Below are 22,580 nucleotides of genomic sequence, written 5' to 3'. Positions count from 1 at the left end.
AGAAGCTAAATATGTTTATAAATTAGAAATATTAAATTGTTATATGATAAAATTTAACACTTGATTTTAATAAATTTTGTTACAGTAGGGACTAAATTATTACAAATTTTAAACTACAAGGACTAAATCATTACAAGCTAAAGTTCAGGAACTAAATTGTAACTTTAGTGAAAGTACAAGGACTAAAGTAAAAGTACAGGACCAAATGTATTTTTTAATCTAAATTTTACGATTTAATCTTATCATTTAAGATCATTTTAATGCTAAGTCACAATGATTTCAATCTTTATTAATCAAAACTCTATTTACATCACACTCCTATACACCTAGTGATTTTTTCAAGAGAAGATAATTTGGTCGTTTTTTCATATGTATCTAGCCTAGCTTGATATGAGAAGTGCTAATTCGGTTTATCTTGACTTCACTCCAGAACACTACCATCCCTAGAATCCATAAGAAGAGATGTTTCTCGCTTAGTGCCTAAACTGCATTATGCTCCCCACAAATTAGATGCGTAGTACAAAAAGCTCGTAGTACCAGCTAAAAGGAAAGAGTCTAAATCGACCCTCCTTTCTTTCTTTCTCGCTTGCCAGACACTTATAAAAGTTCACCTTTAGGCGCCTTTACCTAACTCAATCGCGTGAGTATTGTCTTGCCTCACTATTTACCTGGAAGCACTCACTATGATTAGCTCACCAGCCATGTATCATGTCAAGACTTTTCCCAAACATCTGCCCATTTGGGCCTTAGATATTAATCTGCCTGAATATAGTGTTGGGAAAAGCATAAAGAAAGCATTATTGAGCAATCACTTGACTTGAATGAATGTCCAAGTCTTGAATCACATATCATTTAAATCTAAAAGAAACGTTTTATGGATTAAACAGTTAATTTCTGCATATTTATCTACAGCTTTACAAAACAACTTGTTTTGTAAATCATCTGATTTTCTATGCTTCCAACTAGAGCTTCCCTCATCTGTCTAATGGAGTTTATTCTTCTTCTAGTCTCCATTGTAGAGATGAGGGAGCTCTAGAACTCTATGAAGACCTTGAACTATTATTATACAGCACTTTGGCATGGAGATTAAGTACAGTTTTCTAGACTTGAATTTGCATGTTTGTAACATTTGAGAAGTTATTTGGGATGGTTTGTGGCTGATCGCTTACCCGTCGAGAAAATCGCCTCCTGTTTTTTCCCCAGTGTCTCATCACAGCTATCATTAATCTCCAGATGGTGTTTTGTTGAAGACTAGATTCATGAGCTTTAAAGATGTACAATGCAAGTGCTATTGTTGATACTCCTGAACTTAATACAAAAAGTATAAAGAAGCTGTTGGGGCTGAGACTTGGATTTCCATCTTTTGCTTCCCCATCCTCGCATTTCTCATTAGCGATCATGCTGTCTTCCAACTGTCTGAACTTCCCAGTTTCGGATACCTTAAGCAATGCTTTGTTGACATATTGTAACAGCGGAGAGCCTCTCGGAAACGCCTGCAGAACATCACGAAGCAAGGACAAAATTTAATCTTTTAGAAGTTATCTCTAGAATGCGTAGAATTAAATGTAATGCAAAGCAAACATAGCAGCAACAAGATCTTACAAATCCAAATCCTCCAACTTTGTAGGTTGGCCCAGAAATCATGAATTCCTGGCAAAATCTTGCAAGGAATAATTTTGCAAAAGGGACTTCAAGAAAAGCAGCTGCTATCTCCTGGTTTCTGAGAGCTTCAGCTAAACCATCAGGTGTAGAGTAGTTTTTTATGTTTTCTCCGCGAAAGCGTAAAACGTCCTCCAAATAACTTGCAACAAAGGACCCTCTGCCATATCCCACAAATGCATTCATTCTTTGGAGAGTCTCGATATTCGATATAGTTGGTTCAAGCTTTTGAATAGTGAGCATGCTGGTAAGATTGGCAGTGTATATCTGAGTTATCACAAGTGCCACAAATAGCCAAACCACCATGGTCATCCGTGACAAGTTACTGTGTAGCCTATTACCTTTAGTCAAGCAAATCAGCCAATATGATGTTAAAATTTCTTCCTTTTTTTTATTTCCAAATGCAAGAATGGCAAAACAATAATTCATCGGCTGCTTTGGTTACCATGCAAGGAGAAGAGAGTGGTGAAGGATGAGCAAAGCATGGTTCCAGCTTGATTAAACATCGAACCTTCATCTTCGGGACCATGACTTCGTTCTATGAACCAAACAACAAAGCCATTGTAGACATTTACCACAGCAATTACAATCCACATGGTCACCGTAAAGGGCTTTGTGAACAACAATGCTCTATTACTTCTGTCTTTTGTGGTAGGAACTATCATCACAAGTCCTGCTTCAGTGTAAGGCTGTGTAAATTCTGCGTGTTCATAACGTGTTGATACTATTGCTATGTCACCTACGGCAGCATCAAAAGTCTTCATAGGCAGGCAGAAGAAAAAAAGATTGTTAAAAGGAGAAAAGGTACGTGATAATTTGCATATAGCTGATAAATTGTGTGAGAAGAAGCTCCTTCCATGAGATTTTTTAGTGTTAGCTTTGATGATCAACTGAAAAATAAGCACCTTCAAAAAAGTTTTGATCAGATAAGATTGCAGTATATGCTATAAGTTATGCTTATGACTAATTCAAGAGGAAACGTAAGCAGAAAAAGGTGAGATGTTCCTTCAGCGATATATTAAAGAATTATATGAATATTTTTCCTTACCTTCGAATCGATGTTCTTCACTAGATCATCATATGTTCCATTGTAAGCAGAGAAGTTGTACGGCAGAGGGAAGGGCAGATTGTCTATGGTTGCTTTAAACAGACCGATTGCAAGTCCATTGAAGGATAAATTATTTCCCATTTGGTCTCCTTCCACATCTACATACTGTTTGAACATGGGACTAGTTGGCACACCAATTCTCAACGAGTTGGCATTTGTTGGTATGGCCCATCCCCTTGGAGCATCTGTGGATCCACCTGGCCAAAACACTTTGCCAAGATCCTTCATTGACAAACTCGAAGACAATCTTTTCCCCAACTTTTGTGAGAAGTGTAATTCATTAGACCAGAAGCCTAGTTCCCTATAACTCCTTCCCACCACATTGATGATCTGAAAAGTATCGGCTGGGGTTAATTTTCTGTCCTTAAACTGAATCTTTCCACTTAATCCTTGAAAATCAGTGAGCTTGATTTTTTCCAATAAGTGATGACCCTTTTCTTGGGTTTCACTCATTGCCATAGCTGCTGTTCTTGCAGCATCATAAGCCTGTACTGCAAAAATACTAGGCTCGTGGTTGTACTCATCTGAATGCTCTAACCTAAACCTTCTACAGAACCGAAGATAAAAATCAGGGTTGCTTTGCGGGAAGTAACTCTTGACTCCAATAACTCCTTGCAGTAAAGAGATTATTGAAACATTGAAAGAATGTGCAAGACTTGTGAAAGAATCAGTAGTGATCCAAACATAGTCCCTTCCCATCATTTCCATCTCTTTTGCCATCTCAAATAGATGCAATGTCAACTTTGAAGACATATGAACTACGAAAACTCTACTTGGCCCTCTTCTAAGCCTCTCTAGTTCACTGGACAATAAATTAGAATCAAAATCAGGGAGGCCAACAAATTCACTTATTTCAGCTCCAAAATCTTTGAGGGCATGCACAAAGTGAGGAAATATTTCAGTGGTCGAGAAATCTCCATCTTCATATATGACATTAACCAGATGCCAATCCCACGAACCAATAATAGCAGCTATGGCCTTAATCTGATTAAACTGGGAGGGAGAAGCTTGGACCAAAAAGTCCAACCTCTCAGTTGCCCACTTTGGCATGTCATTAGCCAATGACAGAACTGGAATCTGATTCTTACTTCCGATCTCAGCAACTACGGAAACCGCTTCCCAGGTTTGTGGTCCTATAAGAACCTGAACTTGTTCCATATTGATGAGATCTTTGGCTGCAAATTCAATAGTTCATTTCTATTGTGTTTAGGGAATAAACTCTTAGCTAGTTTAAACTAGAATGTAATAATGAAAACATGACTCTTTCTACCTTAGAGCAGTTCCTTTGATATGAACAGAATGCATTCAATTAAATTAAAACGAAATAGAAAAGAAACTCTCACCTGCAAGAGCTGCCTGATTGGGATCACTTTTGGAGTCCCGGATGTCAAGACTGAAATTTGAATTGCTTAAGGAGTTAAAATCCTCTACAGCCATCAGCATAGCTAAACTCTCTTCCTTACCAATCCTAGAACTCTTGTCTACAATGGCCCCTATTCTTCCCTTTCCACCGTCGTCCATCTTTGAGCTCGCATTTGTTTCAGTTTCGTGCTTACCAGAAACTAACAGAGCAAACAACAAGAAAGAAAACAGAAAGGGAAACTGTCCCATTTTTTCGGAGAGGCAAAAGCCGCCTTTGCTCTCTCCAATATATATGCACAAGAAACCCTTCTTCTTTATATTTTTCTTGTTGACTAAGAAATGACATTTCTTTTTTCGCTCTCATTTTCTATCCAAATCACTAAGAAATTTTAAGATTTCAAGTGGGTGACATGAACTACCATGCGCTTGTGAGAGTTTTGACTTTGCCTAGGTTGGAATAAGGAATTGAGGAACTTGACCACTCTAAAATTCCAACCATGAACCACCATGGACAGACATTGATTATCTAATAGAAGTTTGCGGCTGTGTTTACAAGTGTCAGACCGTAATTAGTTATATCGACCCCCCCCCCCCCCCCCCCCCAAGTCCTATGTATAATGAAAAATGAAGCTTATAAGTATTCCAGAAATTTCCAAATTTTTTACAAATTCAAACAGATATCAGCTACAGCCATATCGTTCCCAACCCCCTCAAACAATCAATCAACATGAAGAACTCTGAAAAATATGGAACCAAATAGGTTCAAATCCTAATGTCAAACGTTTATTTTTGTCACTGAACTTTTTCATTCTTTGCCATTAAAGTTTCGTATTGCACTGGCCTCAAGTAACACATTTTGGAATCCCCAATTACAGATTCAATGCCACGTTGAACTTAAGCTAGAACACATCAGAACAATCCGAAGCAAACGTCAACGGGGGAAACGAAAGAAACATTAAAAATGAATAATATTCAAAGTTGAAAGGTAAAACTGAGTAAAGAATTAATTAACAGATGACTTCCCTGATGATGAGTCATGGAGGTGGAATCTGGAAGGGTTTTTTTGTACATTGATTCTATTCAAACCTGCACAAGCCGCCAGAAATGAGACGACTGGGTCTGTGATTGAAGAGCTCAAGCCGGCCGTCTTCTTAATTTCTTGAAATTGCACAAGCATTTTCGCAGATTCTTGTTTGGATTCCGAGAAAGTTGGGGCAATCTCTCGGGAAATTCCCTCCATTCTTGGAACGTTGAATCATTCATCCACGCCCACGTAGACCGGAAACAATAACAAAATCAAAATGTATAAATTTTTTATTTACTTGAATTGTAGGTTTTGATTTATTTTGGTATTCTACTTTCTTAACTATCGTTTCAGCGGTTGTGGTTTCGATTTTTGTTTATTTTGATTATTCTGCATCAATTATAATTCATTTATATTTTTATCTCATGTGGTCTAACATTTTACCACTAAATTTCTTAAAATATTTCTAATATATTTATATTGAGGTTAAAATTTTACAAATAGAAACAAAACCATAATTTTGGATTCTAATTTTATTTAATCATTGCCCTTAATATTATTTAACACGAGCACATTTCTATTATCAAAAAATAATAGTGGTAAATAAGTAAGTCAGCATGAACATAGTTCAAAAAATATGATTCAACGATAATTGATATGTACATTTTTCTTCGAGGTTGAAGATTCAAAAAAAAGCATGAGCACATTTCAATGGATAACATTACCAACCTACCTAAACATTGGAGGTTTAAATCCTTTAACTCGTTATATATATTAATTGAACTAGCATGATAACAAAATGTCAATCGACCATATTATTAATATTAACGATAGTGGCAAACAATTGAATAAAAGCATAATATAAAATCTAAACGCGCGATTAAAACTTTTTAAAGTTAAACTAAATATCAATCAAATTATAACTTGGTAGATAAAATATCTATTATCGTCAGATACCAATAATTGAATCTCACGTCAGTCAAATTTTTGGAAACTAAATTTATAATTTAATAAATATATATATAAAGCAACTATTAGAGCAAAGAAAGATATTGTCCCTCTCCATTTGTCGTACCTCAAAAAGTATTTAAGATTATGTAATTTTCATCAAATTCTCTCTAAATTTTTTGAATTAAAAAAATTATATATACAAAAAGTTGGCGGGTAAACTTTTGCCTCTCTCTTAAGAAAAGCCTCAATATACGTCAAAATAATTAATATATGAAAACTCGTCGCAAAACTACTCTCAACTAATTAACTAAATATAGCTTAATTATTAATACATGAGTAACCTTAATCTTCCCCCCACGTTTATAATACTATAAAATAATTGAATAACATTGATTTGGAGTTTTTTTTTAATATTGTTAAAAAAGAAACTAATTCCAAAAATATTGCAAAATTTAAATTAATTCCAGAAATAATGTTCATTTTATTATTTTGATTAGCTGGCCGAGCAAGTGGGTCCCACGATAATTTTTTTTAATTTTACAGCCACTGCCACGCAAACAATTTTATTATCTTGATTAGCTGGCCGAGCAAGTGGGTCCCACGATAATTTTTTTTAATTTTACAGCCACTGCCACGCAAACATCTTCTCCTTCACAAGAACCCATTTCCCTCCCCCTCCGCCATCAAATCCCTTTAATTCCGATGATGAGCGGCACATGACCCCGACTTCTTCCTAGAATTCCGGCGGCGATTTTGATATCAACAAGTTTCGGGTGAGATTCTTCAACGGAGATGGAGGCTCTGTGGAGGATTATTCCGAGCTTAAATCGCTGCATTACCAGCACTATTCCGAGCTTAAATCGTCAGCTCAAGTTAGTTGGGAGCTTGGAGAAGACGAAATTCGAAATAGAAATATCCCAAATTTGATGAAAACCTGGAAATTGAAAAATCTACAAGTTTAATTTGTTTTTCTGCAGTCATGTATATTTAGTTTTTATTTGAAAAAATCGGTGTGGAATCAATGGCAACCAACCTCCGAGAAGGATGTGCGCGGTAGAGATCCCGACGATGCAGGCGGAAGCAATCAGGCAGCCATATCCGATACCACATAAGGCCGTAAAAAGTATGGCCGGAACCGGTGGAGGTGCTGGAAATGGGGAGGATTGACGCGGGCGGAGAAGAAGACGATGGTGGGGTCGAAGCAAGGGATTGAGAGGGGAGGAGAATGGGTTCTCTGTGAAGGAGAAGATGTTTGCGTGGCAGCGACTGAAAAATTAAAAAAAAAAAAAAATTTATTGTGGGACCCACTTACTGTGCGAGCTAATATTATTTCTAGAATTAGTTTCTTTTTTAACCATACTAAAAAAAATTCCCCCATTGATTTGACATTAAAGTGTCGAAAGTTACCTTAATAATATAAAATAATATGCAAAGTCATAAGTTACAACAACGACATTCTGTGTAATTTGGCATGCAAGTACATATTTCGTAGGACCAATTCAATGTTTTCTATTAAAACATTTGGATTTATTAAGGTATAAAGTCCAATCTCTTAGTTTTGTCTAGGCTTTGCTACTCACACAAATGTCTAAACCATTTCTTACGTTATTTGGTTTTGGTCTTCTATCTACGGTATCGACTAATTTGCTTCGATTTAGAATAAATTTTACGATTTAATAATGTGTTTATTTTAGGTCAATGTATATATTTTGAATATTGAATTACAACTAACCTTTACTAACTACGACTTGTGTACAACCTAAACCAATAGTGTGAAACTTATGCTTTTGAGAAGTTCATCCCGGCCTAGTTCATGATATATGATCAAAGTGTTGTCTCACTCAACGGTTGAGCTAAAACATTTTGTAAAATGTGCAAAATTTATAAATTCTTACTTTTTATAAATCTGCATTTTTGCAACTCATTAGGTTACTTGTTTCTCTTTTTTTTAACATTTTCAAAATTATTAGAAATTTAGGAAACAATCAAAACAAGTTTTTTACTTCTTATTTCCATTTCCAATTTATTACATAACATAAATATAAATATTATTTGATTCCTAAAGTCATAAGTGTATTAAAAATAAAAAACAGAAACGTTACCAATGGCAGGAGCGCTTCATTTCCAATGTTATCTTATTTATTTTGATTTTAGCTTTAGCATGACATTTCACTTACCAAATTTTTTGAAATGTAGCCATAAATTTCTATTAAAAAGTTTCTTCAGCGTATAAAATTTGTGAAAATTTTGTAAATATGAACCAATCGGTCACTTTTTTAAATTACAGTAGCCAAAACATGTTTTGAGATGTAAATAGGCTAAAAGATATCAGACTCAATGAAGTGCAGCTACCCAGTTATTACAAAATACTTACATTGACTTTACCTCTTTATTTTATAGGACAATTGAGGAGCTGAGCCAGGATGAGCTAGAAGTCTTTTATCATCACTTTATGGGCTATGTGGAATAAACAGAATAATTTAGTCTTCAATAAACACTAGAGTTTGATTGATGAGCTTATGGAACATACCATTAACTATGATGAAGAATGGAAAGCTAAATACTGCAGAATTATAGTTCCAACCCAACAATCTGTAGGACATTGGAGCATACTTTAGGTTCAAAAAAGTGGGTGCCTCCCGATTTATCAAATTACAATACAAGCTAAACTCAGATGCAGTGCTACCAGATGGAAGTGCAGGTTTTTGGATAATCTTTCATGGCGCAAACGGACAAATACTGGCGGCTGAAAGAGCTATAAATCTTAGAATGCATGATGAGCTTGTGGAAGCAATGACTCCAAAGGAGGGAATAACTGTTGCAACCTAGGTTGGAATCCAACCTCTTTAGGCAGAAATCGATTCTAAAATGGTGTGAAAATTTATTAATAGAGAATATAGATTTGATAATGGCATTGATAATAGATGATATAAGAAAAAAATACAGAAATGGGGTAGAAAGAATCACTCTTACGGTACGCAAGATGAATGAAGTTGCTAATACTTTATATCGATTCATGCAAGAAGACAACAACACTCAAGAATCTTGATTGAATAGTACCCAATATGGGTAGAAAGAGTTATTAATATTGAACTTCCCAACTTAGGTTGATTTACTTTTTTCATGAACTTCTTTGAACTGACAATAATTTAAAACATTAAAATGAATAAAAATTGAAAATATAAAGATTAAAATGAATATTTTGAAAGTAAATTCACAAAAGTTAACCAAAGTCAAAAGTACATACTTTTTAATACAACATAAGATGATTTGGATTCGAATCTACGGGAATATATGTCTTAATCAATTGCAAATTAGTAAGCCACCAAAATAGTATTTAAATCAAATTGAAATTTAAAAAAAAAAAAAACCGAAGAAATAAAAGGAGGAAATGGTGGAGGAGAATGAAAACTGCCCTGTGAAACCCTGGGTTGGGTCGATGGGTCTGCCCGTGCCGGCCCGTCAATGCTAATTTCCATCTGGTTCTATTTTTCTATTTTTCTTTGGAAACTCCTTTTCTTTTCTTTTTTTTCTTTTTGGGACAACTTTGGAACTCTGTTAATGGTTACCTTTTTAGTATATAATATTTTAATTTTTCTTTTTAGTACCATTGTTGGGAATTCATGACCTTTTGATCGAAGATAAGATATTTTAACAAGTTGAATTACGCTCAGATTGACAATATAATATTTTACTTCAAAATTTAAAATTGTGATCCATTTTAATCCGTACATAAGTCAATGAATCATATTAAATGATTTAATAATATGTCATTTCTTTTTTAGTACAACAAATGGGATAGAGAGATTCAAACTCTATGCTCATGTTACGAATACATCATTTCTTTAATTAGCGATGTAGAAGCATACTATAGACAATAACACTCCACAATCCTTTTTGTCCACTTGTTGATTCTATCTAAGGTACCTTTTTTAATTATTAGCTCGAAAATTAAAATTCTTGATTACTAAAAAAAATTATCATTTTTTTAAAATAAAATGTATATGGTTTAAATTTTTTATTTTTTTATGTGATTTTATAACTATATATATATATATATATATTTTAAATAAAACGATAATCAGTAAACTTGGTTTTTATAAAAGCAAAATAGTAATGGCATAGAATAGAATATTTTTCTTTCTAGGGTTCCTAACTTTTTCCTTCTTCTAATCGTTTGTGTTATAAGCTAGAAAAGAAAATAAAACTGATCATTCTACTTTAATATTTATTCTTCTTTATGATGTTTGGAATAAAAATATTATTGTATTTATTTTGTTTTGTTTTAATAAATATTTTATTTTGAGCACAACAAATAGAGGTACGAAGATTTGAATATCTAACCTAAAAAGAATTATGACATTTATGATTGTCCTATACGGAAGTTATTTATTTTTTTCTATGCTTGTTTTTATATGTAAGGCATATTTATGTATTGATTGATGGGAGAATCTGTTTATTCCTTGAAAAAAAGTTTGGAGAATTTATTGAAAAGCAATATTCACTAGAATGTAGCTGTCGTGTAACTACTTTTATGCCCATTGGTTACATGGTAAAAAAAAATCAATTTTATTTTTTCATTTCAACCTCTTTTTTAGACATATAGCATATAAAAGTGACATATAAATAAAATAATTTAAAGTAAAATATACTTTTTGGCCTTCAAAATCTAAACTTAGTAAAATATAAATAAAATAATACTTTTGGTTCTTGGAGTTTAAAATATGGTTCTTGAGTTAATTGATGGTTAATCGACTAATTTGACTATGATTATGTGGCAAATATTTTATTGTAATTTTATATTTTTTTTATTGACATGTGAGGTAGTAAGCCGAAATGGAATTATTATTACATATTTTCAAAACAGGTTTGAAACATAGATATAAATGATATATGAATGAAATATCAAAAGAGAAATAGTAATAAAATAACACCAAAAAAAAATAATAATAATAAAAACGGAAAAGGAAAAGAAGGAAAAATAAATTCAAACCAAATCCATTGGATTGATTCAAAGATTCATTTATATTTCATGAATAGTAATAGGTGGCAGGTTGGCATTGATGTTCATAACTATAGCTACCCACAATAATGTCAATGCCATTTATCCGCATTTTCCTTCCTTTTTTTTATTTATGAAATAGACATTTATTAATATTTCAAAATCTCCTTTTTTTTTAGATACATATTTCAAAATCTTCTTATAAAAGATATTCAATTTGATTTTTTGCCATGTTCATCGGTTCTGTTAACGTTGGTGATAGTGTGGCTCGTGAGGTTTTACGATCGAGATCTTCGACATTTTGAAATAAAAACTTTCCTTTGTGATTATGTGACATTGTGTCTGAACATCAGTCTTCTTGTAGTCCATGTGGCATCTGGTTTTCTTTAGTTAATAAAAGTGTTTGTTTAACAAAAATATATTTTTATACTTTGAACCAAAAGTTTGGTTGGGTAACACAATACCTCCTGCTCTGATATCATATTGAGGATGAATAAACTACCACTTAACTTAAAAACTTAAATTGATTGGTAAATTCAATTCATACATGGATATCTCAAAATCTCTAAAGTTCTATCCTACATTTCTCGAACATGAGGAGAGAAAATATCCAATATTGTTTTTTCAATCATTATTTATAATTCTATTAGGAAAAAAAGGAAAAAAATAAAAAGTTGTCAAGGGGCGTTGAAAAGATATATTTGATTTTGGATAAACAACCCCAAACCCCCCCCCCCCCCCCCCCCCCCCCCCCCCCCCCCCCCCCCCCAAAAAGCGACGTCTCATTTTGACCTTCCGCCTGTTATCCTTATCTTTCTCTAGAGCCGTCCACGTGTCCGATCATTTCCGGATTGCTTCCGCGTACGTTGCCGACATCCCCGGTTTATATTGTCTGACGTGTCCACCGGTAAGGACAAAAGCAAGGCATATTTATTATGTATTTGCAATTTAATTTTGACGTGGACTAATTTAAATATATTTGTTTATCTGACGTGGAATCCTTACGGATCCCCTTCCATTTATTTTTCATGTTTAAATATTTGAATAAATGTTAATAAATTTTACATACCATATTCTCGCAAAAATATGCCACATCTTTATAAAAATATCCAAATACAACATATCATGGTTTTAAATAGACATATCCATATTTTAATGGGTTCGACATCGACATAAGGGATAAGTCGACATTTCCATGACAAAATATGAAAAATATCAACAAAATGTCACCAATATATACATAATATTAATATGAATTATTTTCAATTAATTTAGAAATAGGAAAATGTTTATTTGTTAATTCAAATATTTTTTATGTTTTTTTTAATTTTTCTAACTTTTATAGAAATATCAATCGACATCGACATTTATCGATATTTCCATCAATATTTCTATCAAATTGAGACTTCAACATTTTCGTCGATATTGACATTTAAAACCTTGGAACATACAAAGTGCCTACAACTCATAATTTGTTTTTCCAACAAAAAAAACTACAGTCAATTTGAACATAATTCAATCTATTAATATATATCTAGGATGAAAATATCAAAGATTTGAAGCCTTAAACTTATTGAATTCAAAAGAGAGAAAAAAACTTCTAATTTATCTTAAATTTCCCGATTTTTGTTCACAACATTATACAAAATAAATTAGATGCTATTTATAGTTTATAATAGGGTATTGTACACGGTACAAAAGAAGATATTTGTTTTCACGATCGAATATAATTAACTCCACATTGCAACATGTATTAGCTCCATAGTTTAAAATGTCCAACAACGTGTTGATATGTCGCTTGACATATTTGCATGTCGAGAGGTCTGACATGTCTATATCGGAGTAATTTTGATTTTTCCACTATATCAACGACATGTCGACAAAATCTCGATCTTTCGCGACACATTAGACAGGATAACTTCTACTCATCTACTCATTTTGAAACCTACGTGGAAATGCAAAGATATGTTCTATTTTAGGGCTCATCCTATTTGAATTGTTCTACTATTCTACCTTCCATATTTGAAATCAGGGTGCCCAAAATATTTTCAATTAATTAATTTTTAGCTTTGTTTGGACTGTTTTTGAATTATTTGATCATTGGGTCCCACCATCCTAATAATTTTAGCTTTTGAATTACATAAAATTTGAAAATCAAACTTCAAAAAACAAAAAGGGTAGTGTGGTTGGAACACCAATTGAAAAAGCTAAGGTTGTGTTGTATTTTTCAAATAATTGAATTTAAGCGCTAGGAAATTAATTTCACCATAAATGTAGATAATTTCTTTGCAACGGTTTTGAAAAACCTTAAAATTTTGATTAATTCACTATTTGTTAATAAATTACTAAAAATAACTAAAATCAATTCGACCAAACTAATTTAAAGTTGGTAAGTTAGATGTATTATCTTAGCCAAATAGTTTGAGTTGAATAATACCCTTACAATCAAGTTGAATTAACTTTTTTTTTAAACCCAATTAAATCCTTAAACCCCTATGTTCAATTGGTTTAAAATAAAAAAATCGATCGAGATGGTTTCCACTTCCAACCACCCTTCGAATATTTTATTGTGGCAGCTGCAATTTGTATGGTGGAGTACATGTAGATTATTATGGCCTTATCAAAAATATATAATAATAATAATAATAATAATAATAATACGGGCCACTGACTACATGAGCCATGCCCCCTCGCACCCTATACTTTGAGGCCATATTTACTTGGACAGGAATCAAGAAATGAGAATATTTTTTTCATTATTTTAATGATGTTTACCAAATTGTAGGAATGAAATTAAACGTTGGAATCCATCTCAAATTTTGTAATCTCATCCTCTAAAAATGTGCATAATACCTTATCAATCTCATTTTCATTCCTTCTAAATGATAAGATTGATTGGAGAAATGAACCTTGTGTTCTTGTTGACGATATTAGAGCCACACTGAACCAGTGTATCAAAGATTGATGTTATGCCCTTTGTGCATGTTGAAAGAGTCTGAACTCTTTTATTGATAATTTAGCTTCTTATTATAGGTCTTTTAATTGCTCTCTGTAGAAGAGAGATTTCATTCGTTTAAACGTTTGAGACGAGTGGTGGTTTATTTATCTTTTAACATTATATATGATCTATGATTTGTTTTTGTGATTAATTTTCAACCATATCATTATCTACTTTTTTTCTTAATATATACCTACCCTTTTCTTCTATTATTTAAATTACTTTTACTTCCAATAAAAAATTTATTAATATGATATATTTTAGATGCAGTCAAATTTTCTATTCTTCTTTTATTCTTAAGCTTTTCATATCCACATTCATAATTTCTTATAGACATAGATAAAGTAAACAAACTTAAACAAATGTCTAATATTAACGTATCAAACTAGATGAAATAAATTTTTAATGACATCAAAAGAAATAGAATAAAAAGAATTAGAGCTTTGATATGAACCGATAATAAACAGAAATTTTAATTTATACTCTAGCAATTAATAACGAGTTGAAAAACTACGAAGAACATAAAAAGTTAAGAGAGAGATGAATAGAGAAATTAAGTTAAGATTATTATAACATACCCAATATATTTATGGTATATTTTCTTTAAGAGAATTTGAATTAAAGATTTTAATTGCGAGAAAAAAAGGAAAAAAAAAGTACGAGAGCCAAGATTTATAAAAATATTTGCATTGGAATACTGAATTTTTTTTCAAGAGAATATATTGTTATGAAAAATATAAAGCTTAAAAAGAAAAAAAAACCTTTGGATTTCGTCGACAAAGAAGATTAAGAAGAAAAAAGAGAGGGGAAAATAGCGACGGGAAAACGACAAATTGGCCCACCAAGCACTGAATCGTCTGATCACTCTTTAAAATAATTTCCAATTTCATAAATAACTTTTTTTTTTGGTCAAATTCATATCACTGTCACATCGCGTATCTAAATATTAAACCATATATTATATAAATTTCTAAGCTTTCCCCAGAGGGCCCCACGTAAGATCTTTTCAGACCCATGCTTCTTCTTACCTTTTTTTTCGCTCTAAAAGATAGTTTATTTAATTTTTATTTTAATTCTTAAAACTCAACTAAAATTTCAAACACAGTTTTAGATTGTGAAAAACTAATAAAATAAACGTAACTTTTAAAACCATCACGTATTTTAAACTTTATGAAATTATATTTTTGTTTTTATCAAAAATTTAAATTATCATTATTTTTAAATTTAGGATTATAATAGATAGTTTGAATTTTTTTTTACATCATGGTTTATTTACTTTTAATCTGAATGGATAAATAATGTAAAATTTAACAACTATTTGTGCATAATATTTTAAATCAAACTAGGAAATTTATTTAAGGGGGTAAATACTAATTTGTCAGTTTTTATACTTTTACACTTTCAAACGTCTATTTAGATACTTTGTTTTTTTAAGGATAAGTTTCTTATGCTGTTGGAATGTGACTATTTTTGTCTATTCATTTTCATTTTTATCACATTTTTTAATCACAATTTTAACATTATACTTATCTCACTAAATCTCTTCAAACATAATACTAAATTTGCACCCGAAAAATTTTCATTATGGAAAAAAAATTGTGTTAAAATTAAAAAAAAATATAAGTCCTCTGTTTAAAAAAGTATATTTTTCATCTTTGTTACACTTGCTCACGTTCTAAGGAAATTTATTTTATTTTGCCTTTTCAGGCCATAACACAATTATTGCATAAAAGAATCTCCAATTCAGGCAACTCAAAATTCATCTCTAGATATTTTGCATATTTGTAATTCAATTTTTATCGATTCTACCGAATATATTTTAGAGTCATATGCATTGATACAAAAGTGTAATTTTAAAATAGATTTTCTGTACTATTTTTGTCTTAAATAGATTTGTCTTTAGAAGAATTTAATAATAGATTTGAGGTTTTGTTAAATGGCCGGCGAAAATATTAATACTAGTTATTAAATACTTTTTTTTAACGAATTTATAGACCAAATCAAAATGTTTGAAAATTTTTAAATTAAAAAGCCAAAGAAAAAAAAACTAAGCAGGTTAGAGACTGAAACAATATTAAAATAGAATAGCTGAGCAGTAATTATTTTTTTAATATACAAATTCAAACTCATGACCTCACACAATTAAATTACGAACGTGCAATTATCAAATTGGTTATTAATCTTTCATAGTCACTCAATGTACCTTTAATGTACTAAAATCTCTCAATCACTCCAACAAACAAAAAGGGTTAAATTTTGTTAACAGAAAAGCCAACCTGTCGTTAAATTATTCTTTTATCAAAATATATTAACAGAAACAACACTTTCACATCCATAATCTTTCTTTTTTCAAGTTCAACACGTCTGGACGAGATACAAATCTTCCATCTCTTGATAGATATATATAACTTAATCAATTAAACTATACTGAAATTGATCCTACATAAATTTTGTATTAACATATTTCAACCAATTTTACTACAAAATAATTTAACTGAAATTTTTTAATAACAATCACTAAAAACAATGAATGAGACCAAAAATAAGCATGGCAGAGTAACTGACATTTATCTTTGACAAAAAAAAAAGTTAGTGTTATGTTATTGCACATTTATTTATTTTCGTTTTTGACAATACATTTAATTTATTTCTTTATGAGAAAAAAAAAGGAGAATTTTGAATTAATGTTAAGGGTTAAATTATTACAATTTCCCTCCCAACAGGCAAAAACAATATGAAATGGAATGGCAGAGAATTTACTTTTTTTCTCTTTTTTTTTTTGTTTGTTTGTTCGTTCGTTCATCATCATCCCCACTGGACTGGGGAATCGTCCTCTGAGTTCTCACACGGCGACACGTTTCGAACGCTGAGCCCAAAAGTTTTGAGTCTCCATTTCTGTGTTCTTCTGATCCTTCTTTTGAGCTACACCCACCATTCTCTTCCCTACACCCACTTCCCCTCTTCGCAATTTCTTCCGGAGCCATGTCCAGAGCTCTTCTTCTTCTTCTTCTTCTCATCTTCTTCCTCGTCCTCTGCGGCCAATCCCACGCCAGCCGCTTCGCTTCCCTTGCTTCCGTCTCCTCCTCCGATCTGGTTTCCGATGGCGTCCATCAATTTCAGGAACCCCCTTATCTTCGCCTCAATCCCTTCGATTCAGTCTCAGTCTCCGCGCAGGAGGGGGCCTGCGAGCAGTCCTATGGGTTTCTTCCCTGTACCACCACTGCTTTGGGGAATCTGTTCTTGATTATCGTTTATGGGTATCTCATGTTCTTGGCCGCCAAGTACTTGTCCTCTGGAAGCGAGCTCTTATTGGAGATCTTGGGACCGGGGATTGTTGGGGGCTTATTCCTTCCCGCGCTTGGTGCTCTTCCTGATGCTATGCTCATTCTGGGTAATTGTTTATCTCGATTTATGTTTTACTATTACATTGAGCTGGGTTTTGTCCGGTGGGCGAAATGCACCGCGGCAATCAAATGGTATGCACATATGGTTTGTTTAGAACTTGATCGTTCTGGGATTTAATTTGTGAATTTGAGATATGCTTTTCTTTTATGATCCACGCGAAGATAATGAAAAACTGGGTACGGTTGCTAGATCGCTGGGATTCGTGGAAACAAAATGTCTTGGAAGTGGAGAATAAACGATAGATCTAATCTCTCTGTCTCTCTGTCTCTCTTTTTTTTTTTTTTTTTTTTTCTTGACCACTTTTGAAAATGAAGTTTTGGTACCCCGAAAAAGGTATGTAAATGAATCGAATATTTTTCTTTTCAAAACAGTGGCATGGTTTGTTGCTTTTTTCTTTTGCTGCTACATTTCTACTTTGTTGGCTGTGAACTTGCCTCGAAGCTCTCTGCTTTTTCTGGAGCTCAATTTTTGGCTATTTTTCGATATCATCGACCTTATCATACTTCAATTTTTGCTAATTTGATAGAAACCTTGTCCGTCAGACCTCAACACAAAGAACCTGAAAGATCCCCACCTCGTTTACTCTGGATTGGCATCTTTTCAAAAGTTCAGCTATTAGTTCCCACAATGGGCACGATTTATTCCAAAATTTCATTCTCGCCATTTCCCTATGTTTTCAAAATTATGGACCATCATCTACTAACTGTTGGCTGGTTCCCCTTTTTGAATTATGGGTTGTGTCGTTCTAAGCCTCGGTTATTTTCTTTTTTATTTTTGATGTTCTGTGACTTTCACCATTTGTAGTGTGATAAACGAATTTTCATCAACCACTTAGAAGTTTAGAATATGGAGGCTGATATAGAGCGCTGGCTTTCAAGTTTGAATAGGCCACTCTCATTGGAATGCCCATATTTTGATCTCTTAATATGACACATTGATGCTACTTACATAGACAGATATTTCTGTCTCTCCCCAAAAGGAAAAATGAAATTATATAATGTTCATGTACTCATGGTTTCTGATAACCCTCTAATCTACTATTTTCTTCTATAGTTTCTGGTCTTGCAGGAAGCGCTGACGTAGCACAAAGCCAAGTTTCCGTTGGGATGGGCCTGCTAGCTGGTTCAACTGTCATGCTTCTTACACTCATCTGGGGCACATGTGTGATTGTTGGGAAGTGTGATCTTCAAGATTCTGTTGCTATAGATTCACAGGATACAAAAGGGTTTAGCTTGACTGGTGCGTCCTTTTGTCTTTGACTCTGAGTTGTCTTCAACTGCTTTGGTATATATACCTTTCCCATATGTTAATATTCTTGCACCCGATGAAATTCCAAGATATCTGTTTCTGTTCTTGTATGGCTCGTGTTTAGAGGGGGGAGTTGGGGAGGGAATCTTATATGCAGAGTGTGAAGTTTTCCTATGTTGTTGAAACATGGCTGAAATGGTATTCGTAATGGGTAGTCAAGGAAAAGGATATATTTTGAATACTAATAAAGGCTTTATGTGAGTTCTGTCATTGACCACAGGCATCTTCATGTTGGGAAGATACCCTTTTCTTCTCAATCTCATCAACATACCTAAAGCTGTTTATACATGGTTACATCTTACGCCTCATTACACTTCCAAATTCCAATTGATTTCGTTCTGAGGGTCAATTAGTCTCAGTCACCGGCACTGATTTGGTCGTGAATTTCTGAATTTTGTTAATGGATTTGTTGATATCTTTTTTTTCTGTCATGTTCTTCATGTACGTATAATTGATGCATAAATTTATATTGGAATGTCTTCTTTGGCAGAATCTGGAGTTAGCACTGACATTTGGACCAGCTATGCTGCCAGAATTATGGTTATATCTGTCATACCATTCATAATAGTTCAATTGCCACAATTGCTCAATTCAACATCAGGAAGGCACGTGGCAGTGTTGATTGCTCTTGTGGTCTCTGTTTCAATGTTCATTATATATTGCCTTTATCAGGTGCTTTTTCTATTTCTTAACACATGTTCTTTTACAGTTTACTCAAATTTTTATTTTCATCTTTTGAAATATTATATCCGTACAATAGTGGGAAGTTTAATTCCTCTACACCTCTACTTAGTCGTGATTTAAGCACGGATTCGGTATTTTATATGCATTTGCAATCTTTGTGTTAAAACCATCCTATTTTGTAGCACATACAAATTATGTGCTAAATTAAGGCTGGTGTGTGACACATTACATAAATGAAATTGTTTCCTGCAAAGGAAAACAAGGCTCTGCTCCGTGATTTTATTCTAACAATAGAACTTTAATTCCTATTACAATCTGTGGCTCATCTTTATGCATAAGTTCTGCCGTAACATAACCTTTGACTCTATTTTTCTTGATTGGAGCCCCATTTTATTTTGCTCTTGACTCCTTTTTGGGGTTGGTTTTTTTTAATGCCCCTTTTATTCTTTAATTTTTTCTTAATGAAAGCATGGCTTCTTTAAAAAGAAAAAGAAAAGAAAATGATGTCCTACTTTATCACTTGTGAAACTTTGTGCAGGTTTTCCAGCCATGGATACAAAGGAGGAAACTTGCCTATGTCAAGCACAAACATGTTATATTTGGGCTTTTAAGACATTTCAAACAGCAAGCACTTGGAAGACTCCTGACAGAAAATGGGGAGCCAGATAGAGAAATAATACAAAAGTTCGTTGGATCAAGAAGTTATTTTATTCATTTTTATCATCGTCTTCTTTCTGATTTTATCAGATTTTGATAGTTGTTCAACAAACATAATGACAGGCTATTTTTAAGAATTGATGAGAACAAGGATGGACTTCTTTCAGCTTCTGAACTGAGAGCACTAATTCTCGGCATTCAGTTTGAGGAGATCGACTTAGATCATGATGATGCTGTCAACAAAATACTAACTGAGTTTGATACTTCTCGTGATTTCCATGTCGATGTTGAAGAGTTTGTCAATGGGGTCATTAAGTGGCTTTCTCAAGCACAAGCTACAAGGCCTGGCAGAGGTGATGATGGTCCTCACTCAATGAGGTTTCTGCATAACTTTCACCTAGTAAGCTGAAACCTGCTCGCCTTAATTTTTCTTTTAATTGTTAGTGTTGCATCATTTTTCTGAAGCGTGCCATAATTTATCTAAAGGAAACAAAGAGAGAGCACGATTTGCTGGATGTCGGGGATCAGAGCGATGAGGTCGTGGAGGGTGTCGAGGAGAGCAAGGGAGTGTTGATCAAAGCTATACTCTTCTTGATGCTTGGAACTGCCATTGCTGCTGCCTTTGCTGACCCTTTGGTTGACGTCGTACACAACTTCTCTAGTGCAACTAACATCCCTGCGTTCTTTATTTCGTTTATCGCTCTGCCATTAGCAACCAACTCCAGTGAAGCAGTCTCTGCTATAATCTTTGCAAGTCGTGACAAACGCAAAACCGCCTCCTTAACATTTTCAGAGGTTTGTTCTCTCTTTTATACTTAACACTGCATTTTTTTACCCATAGTTCATCTGTGCTCGTGGGGACTGATAGAAAAACTTCAAAGAATGATCGAGTAATCTAATCTCTCTAAGTAAGCCTTTTCTTGGTGCAGCTATATGGGGCAGTGACAATGAACAATGTGCTTTGTCTATCAGTCTTCTTGGCTCTTGTTTACATGAGAGGACTGGTTTGGAACTTTTCATCCGAAGTACTGGTTATTCTCGTTGTCACGGTTGTGATGGGACTCCTCGGTAGCTTCCGAACTGCGTTCCCGCTATGGACGTCTCTGGTGGCTCTCCTACTCTACCCCCTCTCTCTTGTGCTGGTTTATGTTCTTGATTATGTATTTGGTTGGTCATAGATCAGTTGGTGGTTTGGAGTTTATCGAGGGGGTTTGATTTGTTAACTTAAATTTGGGGTTTGTTTTTTAAAACATAATATTCTGAGGCAATGTTATAAAAACTACTGTTCTGCTCTCTCTTTTATTTGCTTCATTGTTGGGACTTTCAAAAGAGTAGTGGTTTGAACGTGAGGTGATGACGGATGAGAACCCAACTCCCCAACATTTTTTTTTTCTTTTTCAATACTTTTGAGAAATGCATTATTTTTAAGTTCAATTATTGAACTTTGGATATTGTAAAAAAATTTCAATTATATTTCAGACTTGCTTAATCCGCTGACAACTAATGTTGATATGGCATGAATGACTTAAATTAAATTAAGTCATAGTTTGTACTTTCAATTTTTGTTCATTATAAGTTTATATACTTTCAAAACATTCATTTTTTACTAGTACCTTTAAAAGATGAACATTTTAGTCTCTTTGTTTTCATTTTTATCTCATTTATTTCTATCGTAATTTTAGTATGACACTCTACCAATTGAATGTCTTGAAATGTAATTATTCAAAAGTTTTAATTATATATAAAATTTATGTCAAAATTGTACAAACAGGACCAGTAATGAGAACAGAAATTTTGAATGTACCAGGATTAAAATGAACAAAAATTAAAAGTATATAAACCAAAATGAAACTAACTTTAAATAAAGTGAACAAAATAGTATTTTACCTTTAATTTTTTTTAATTTAAGTTTTTTCTATACATAAATTTTTGAAATGTACAGTGATTGTTGTTATCAATATTATTTAAACCTATGGTAATATTTGTTGAAAAAATAAAATTCTCTAAGAATTCAATCCAAAAATGAAGTGTTCGTGAACTTCTCATATATACAAATATGATTTTGGGATTCTCATATATATTTGAGGCAAATGAAATCTTCTAAAAAATACATTATTTGTCAAAAAGGAAAGATCGTAATTATCTCTTACGAAATTTTCATTCTTGATTTGTAAAATCGAAATTTCAACTTAATGACAGAATAGCTTCAAGCAGAAATTCTTGGAGGGGAAAAAAAATCACCACTTAAAAATCTCGTTAAAAACTATTTAGATTTTTTTTAATTAAATAAAATTAGAGAGGTATGTGAAAAGAGGGGGGAAAAAGATATGGAAGAATAAAGAGAAATCATAGAAAGATATTTTTGAGAGGGAAATAAATTTGAGGGATAAATTTTTGTTACAAAAAACAAAATTCAAATTTA

General features: G+C 32.9%; 2 protein-coding genes across 2 annotated transcripts; one reads left to right on the top strand and one right to left on the bottom strand.

Moving 5' to 3' along the window:
* Positions 1-817: 817 nt before the first annotated feature.
* On the bottom strand, positions 818-5,455 carry LOC111010575 (glutamate receptor 2.8). The gene is made up of 5 exons (XM_022284037.2): positions 4,111-5,455; positions 2,708-3,942; positions 2,105-2,417; positions 1,603-2,000; positions 818-1,493 (listed from the first exon to the last, which is right to left on the bottom strand). Exons 1-5 carry the CDS (start codon positions 4,376-4,378, stop codon positions 1,101-1,103), a joined length of 2,607 nt encoding a protein of 868 aa, XP_022139729.2. The 5' UTR covers positions 4,379-5,455; the 3' UTR covers positions 818-1,100.
* Positions 5,456-16,897: 11,442 nt separating this feature from the next.
* LOC111010474 (sodium/calcium exchanger family protein / calcium-binding EF hand family protein) lies at positions 16,898-21,451 on the top strand. Its single transcript, XM_088119875.1, has 7 exons — positions 16,898-17,495; positions 18,563-18,748; positions 19,308-19,489; positions 20,040-20,185; positions 20,282-20,558; positions 20,645-20,953; positions 21,088-21,451. Exons 1-7 carry the CDS (start codon positions 17,087-17,089, stop codon positions 21,334-21,336), a joined length of 1,758 nt encoding a protein of 585 aa, XP_087976001.1. The 5' UTR covers positions 16,898-17,086; the 3' UTR covers positions 21,337-21,451.
* The last annotated feature ends 1,129 nt before the right edge of the window (positions 21,452-22,580 follow it).

This window comes from Momordica charantia (genome assembly GCF_013281855.1).
Source record: "Momordica charantia cultivar OHB3-1 chromosome 11 unlocalized genomic scaffold, Mcharantia_2.0 BLBB01000011.1, whole genome shotgun sequence".
NCBI lineage: Eukaryota > Viridiplantae > Streptophyta > Magnoliopsida > Cucurbitales > Cucurbitaceae > Momordica > Momordica charantia.
The sequence above is the reverse complement of the archived record's forward strand: the minus strand, read 5'-3'. Positions and strand labels throughout refer to the sequence as shown.

What these genes read in the sequence shown, in the direction of transcription:
- LOC111010474 (XM_088119875.1), top strand. Translation starts at nt 17,087, where the DNA reads ATGTCCAGAGCTCTTCTTCTTCTTCTTCTTCTCATCTTCTTCCTCGTC. An exon ending in TGATGCTATGCTCATTCTGG is followed by an intron (nt 17,496 to 18,562) that starts GTAATTGTTTAT and finishes TTTCTTCTATAG; the next exon opens with TTTCTGGTCTTGCAGGAAGC. An exon ending in TTCTGCATAACTTTCACCTA is followed by an intron (nt 20,559 to 20,644) that starts GTAAGCTGAAAC and finishes ATTTATCTAAAG; the next exon opens with GAAACAAAGAGAGAGCACGA.
- LOC111010575 (XM_022284037.2), bottom strand. Translation starts at nt 4,378, where the DNA reads ATGGGACAGTTTCCCTTTCTGTTTTCTTTCTTGTTGTTTGCTCTGTTA. An exon ending in CAATCAGGCAGCTCTTGCAG is followed by an intron (nt 3,943 to 4,110) that starts GTGAGAGTTTCT and finishes TTGAATTTGCAG; the next exon opens with CCAAAGATCTCATCAATATG. An exon ending in AAGTTGGAGGATTTGGATTT is followed by an intron (nt 1,494 to 1,602) that starts GTAAGATCTTGT and finishes GATGTTCTGCAG; the next exon opens with GCGTTTCCGAGAGGCTCTCC.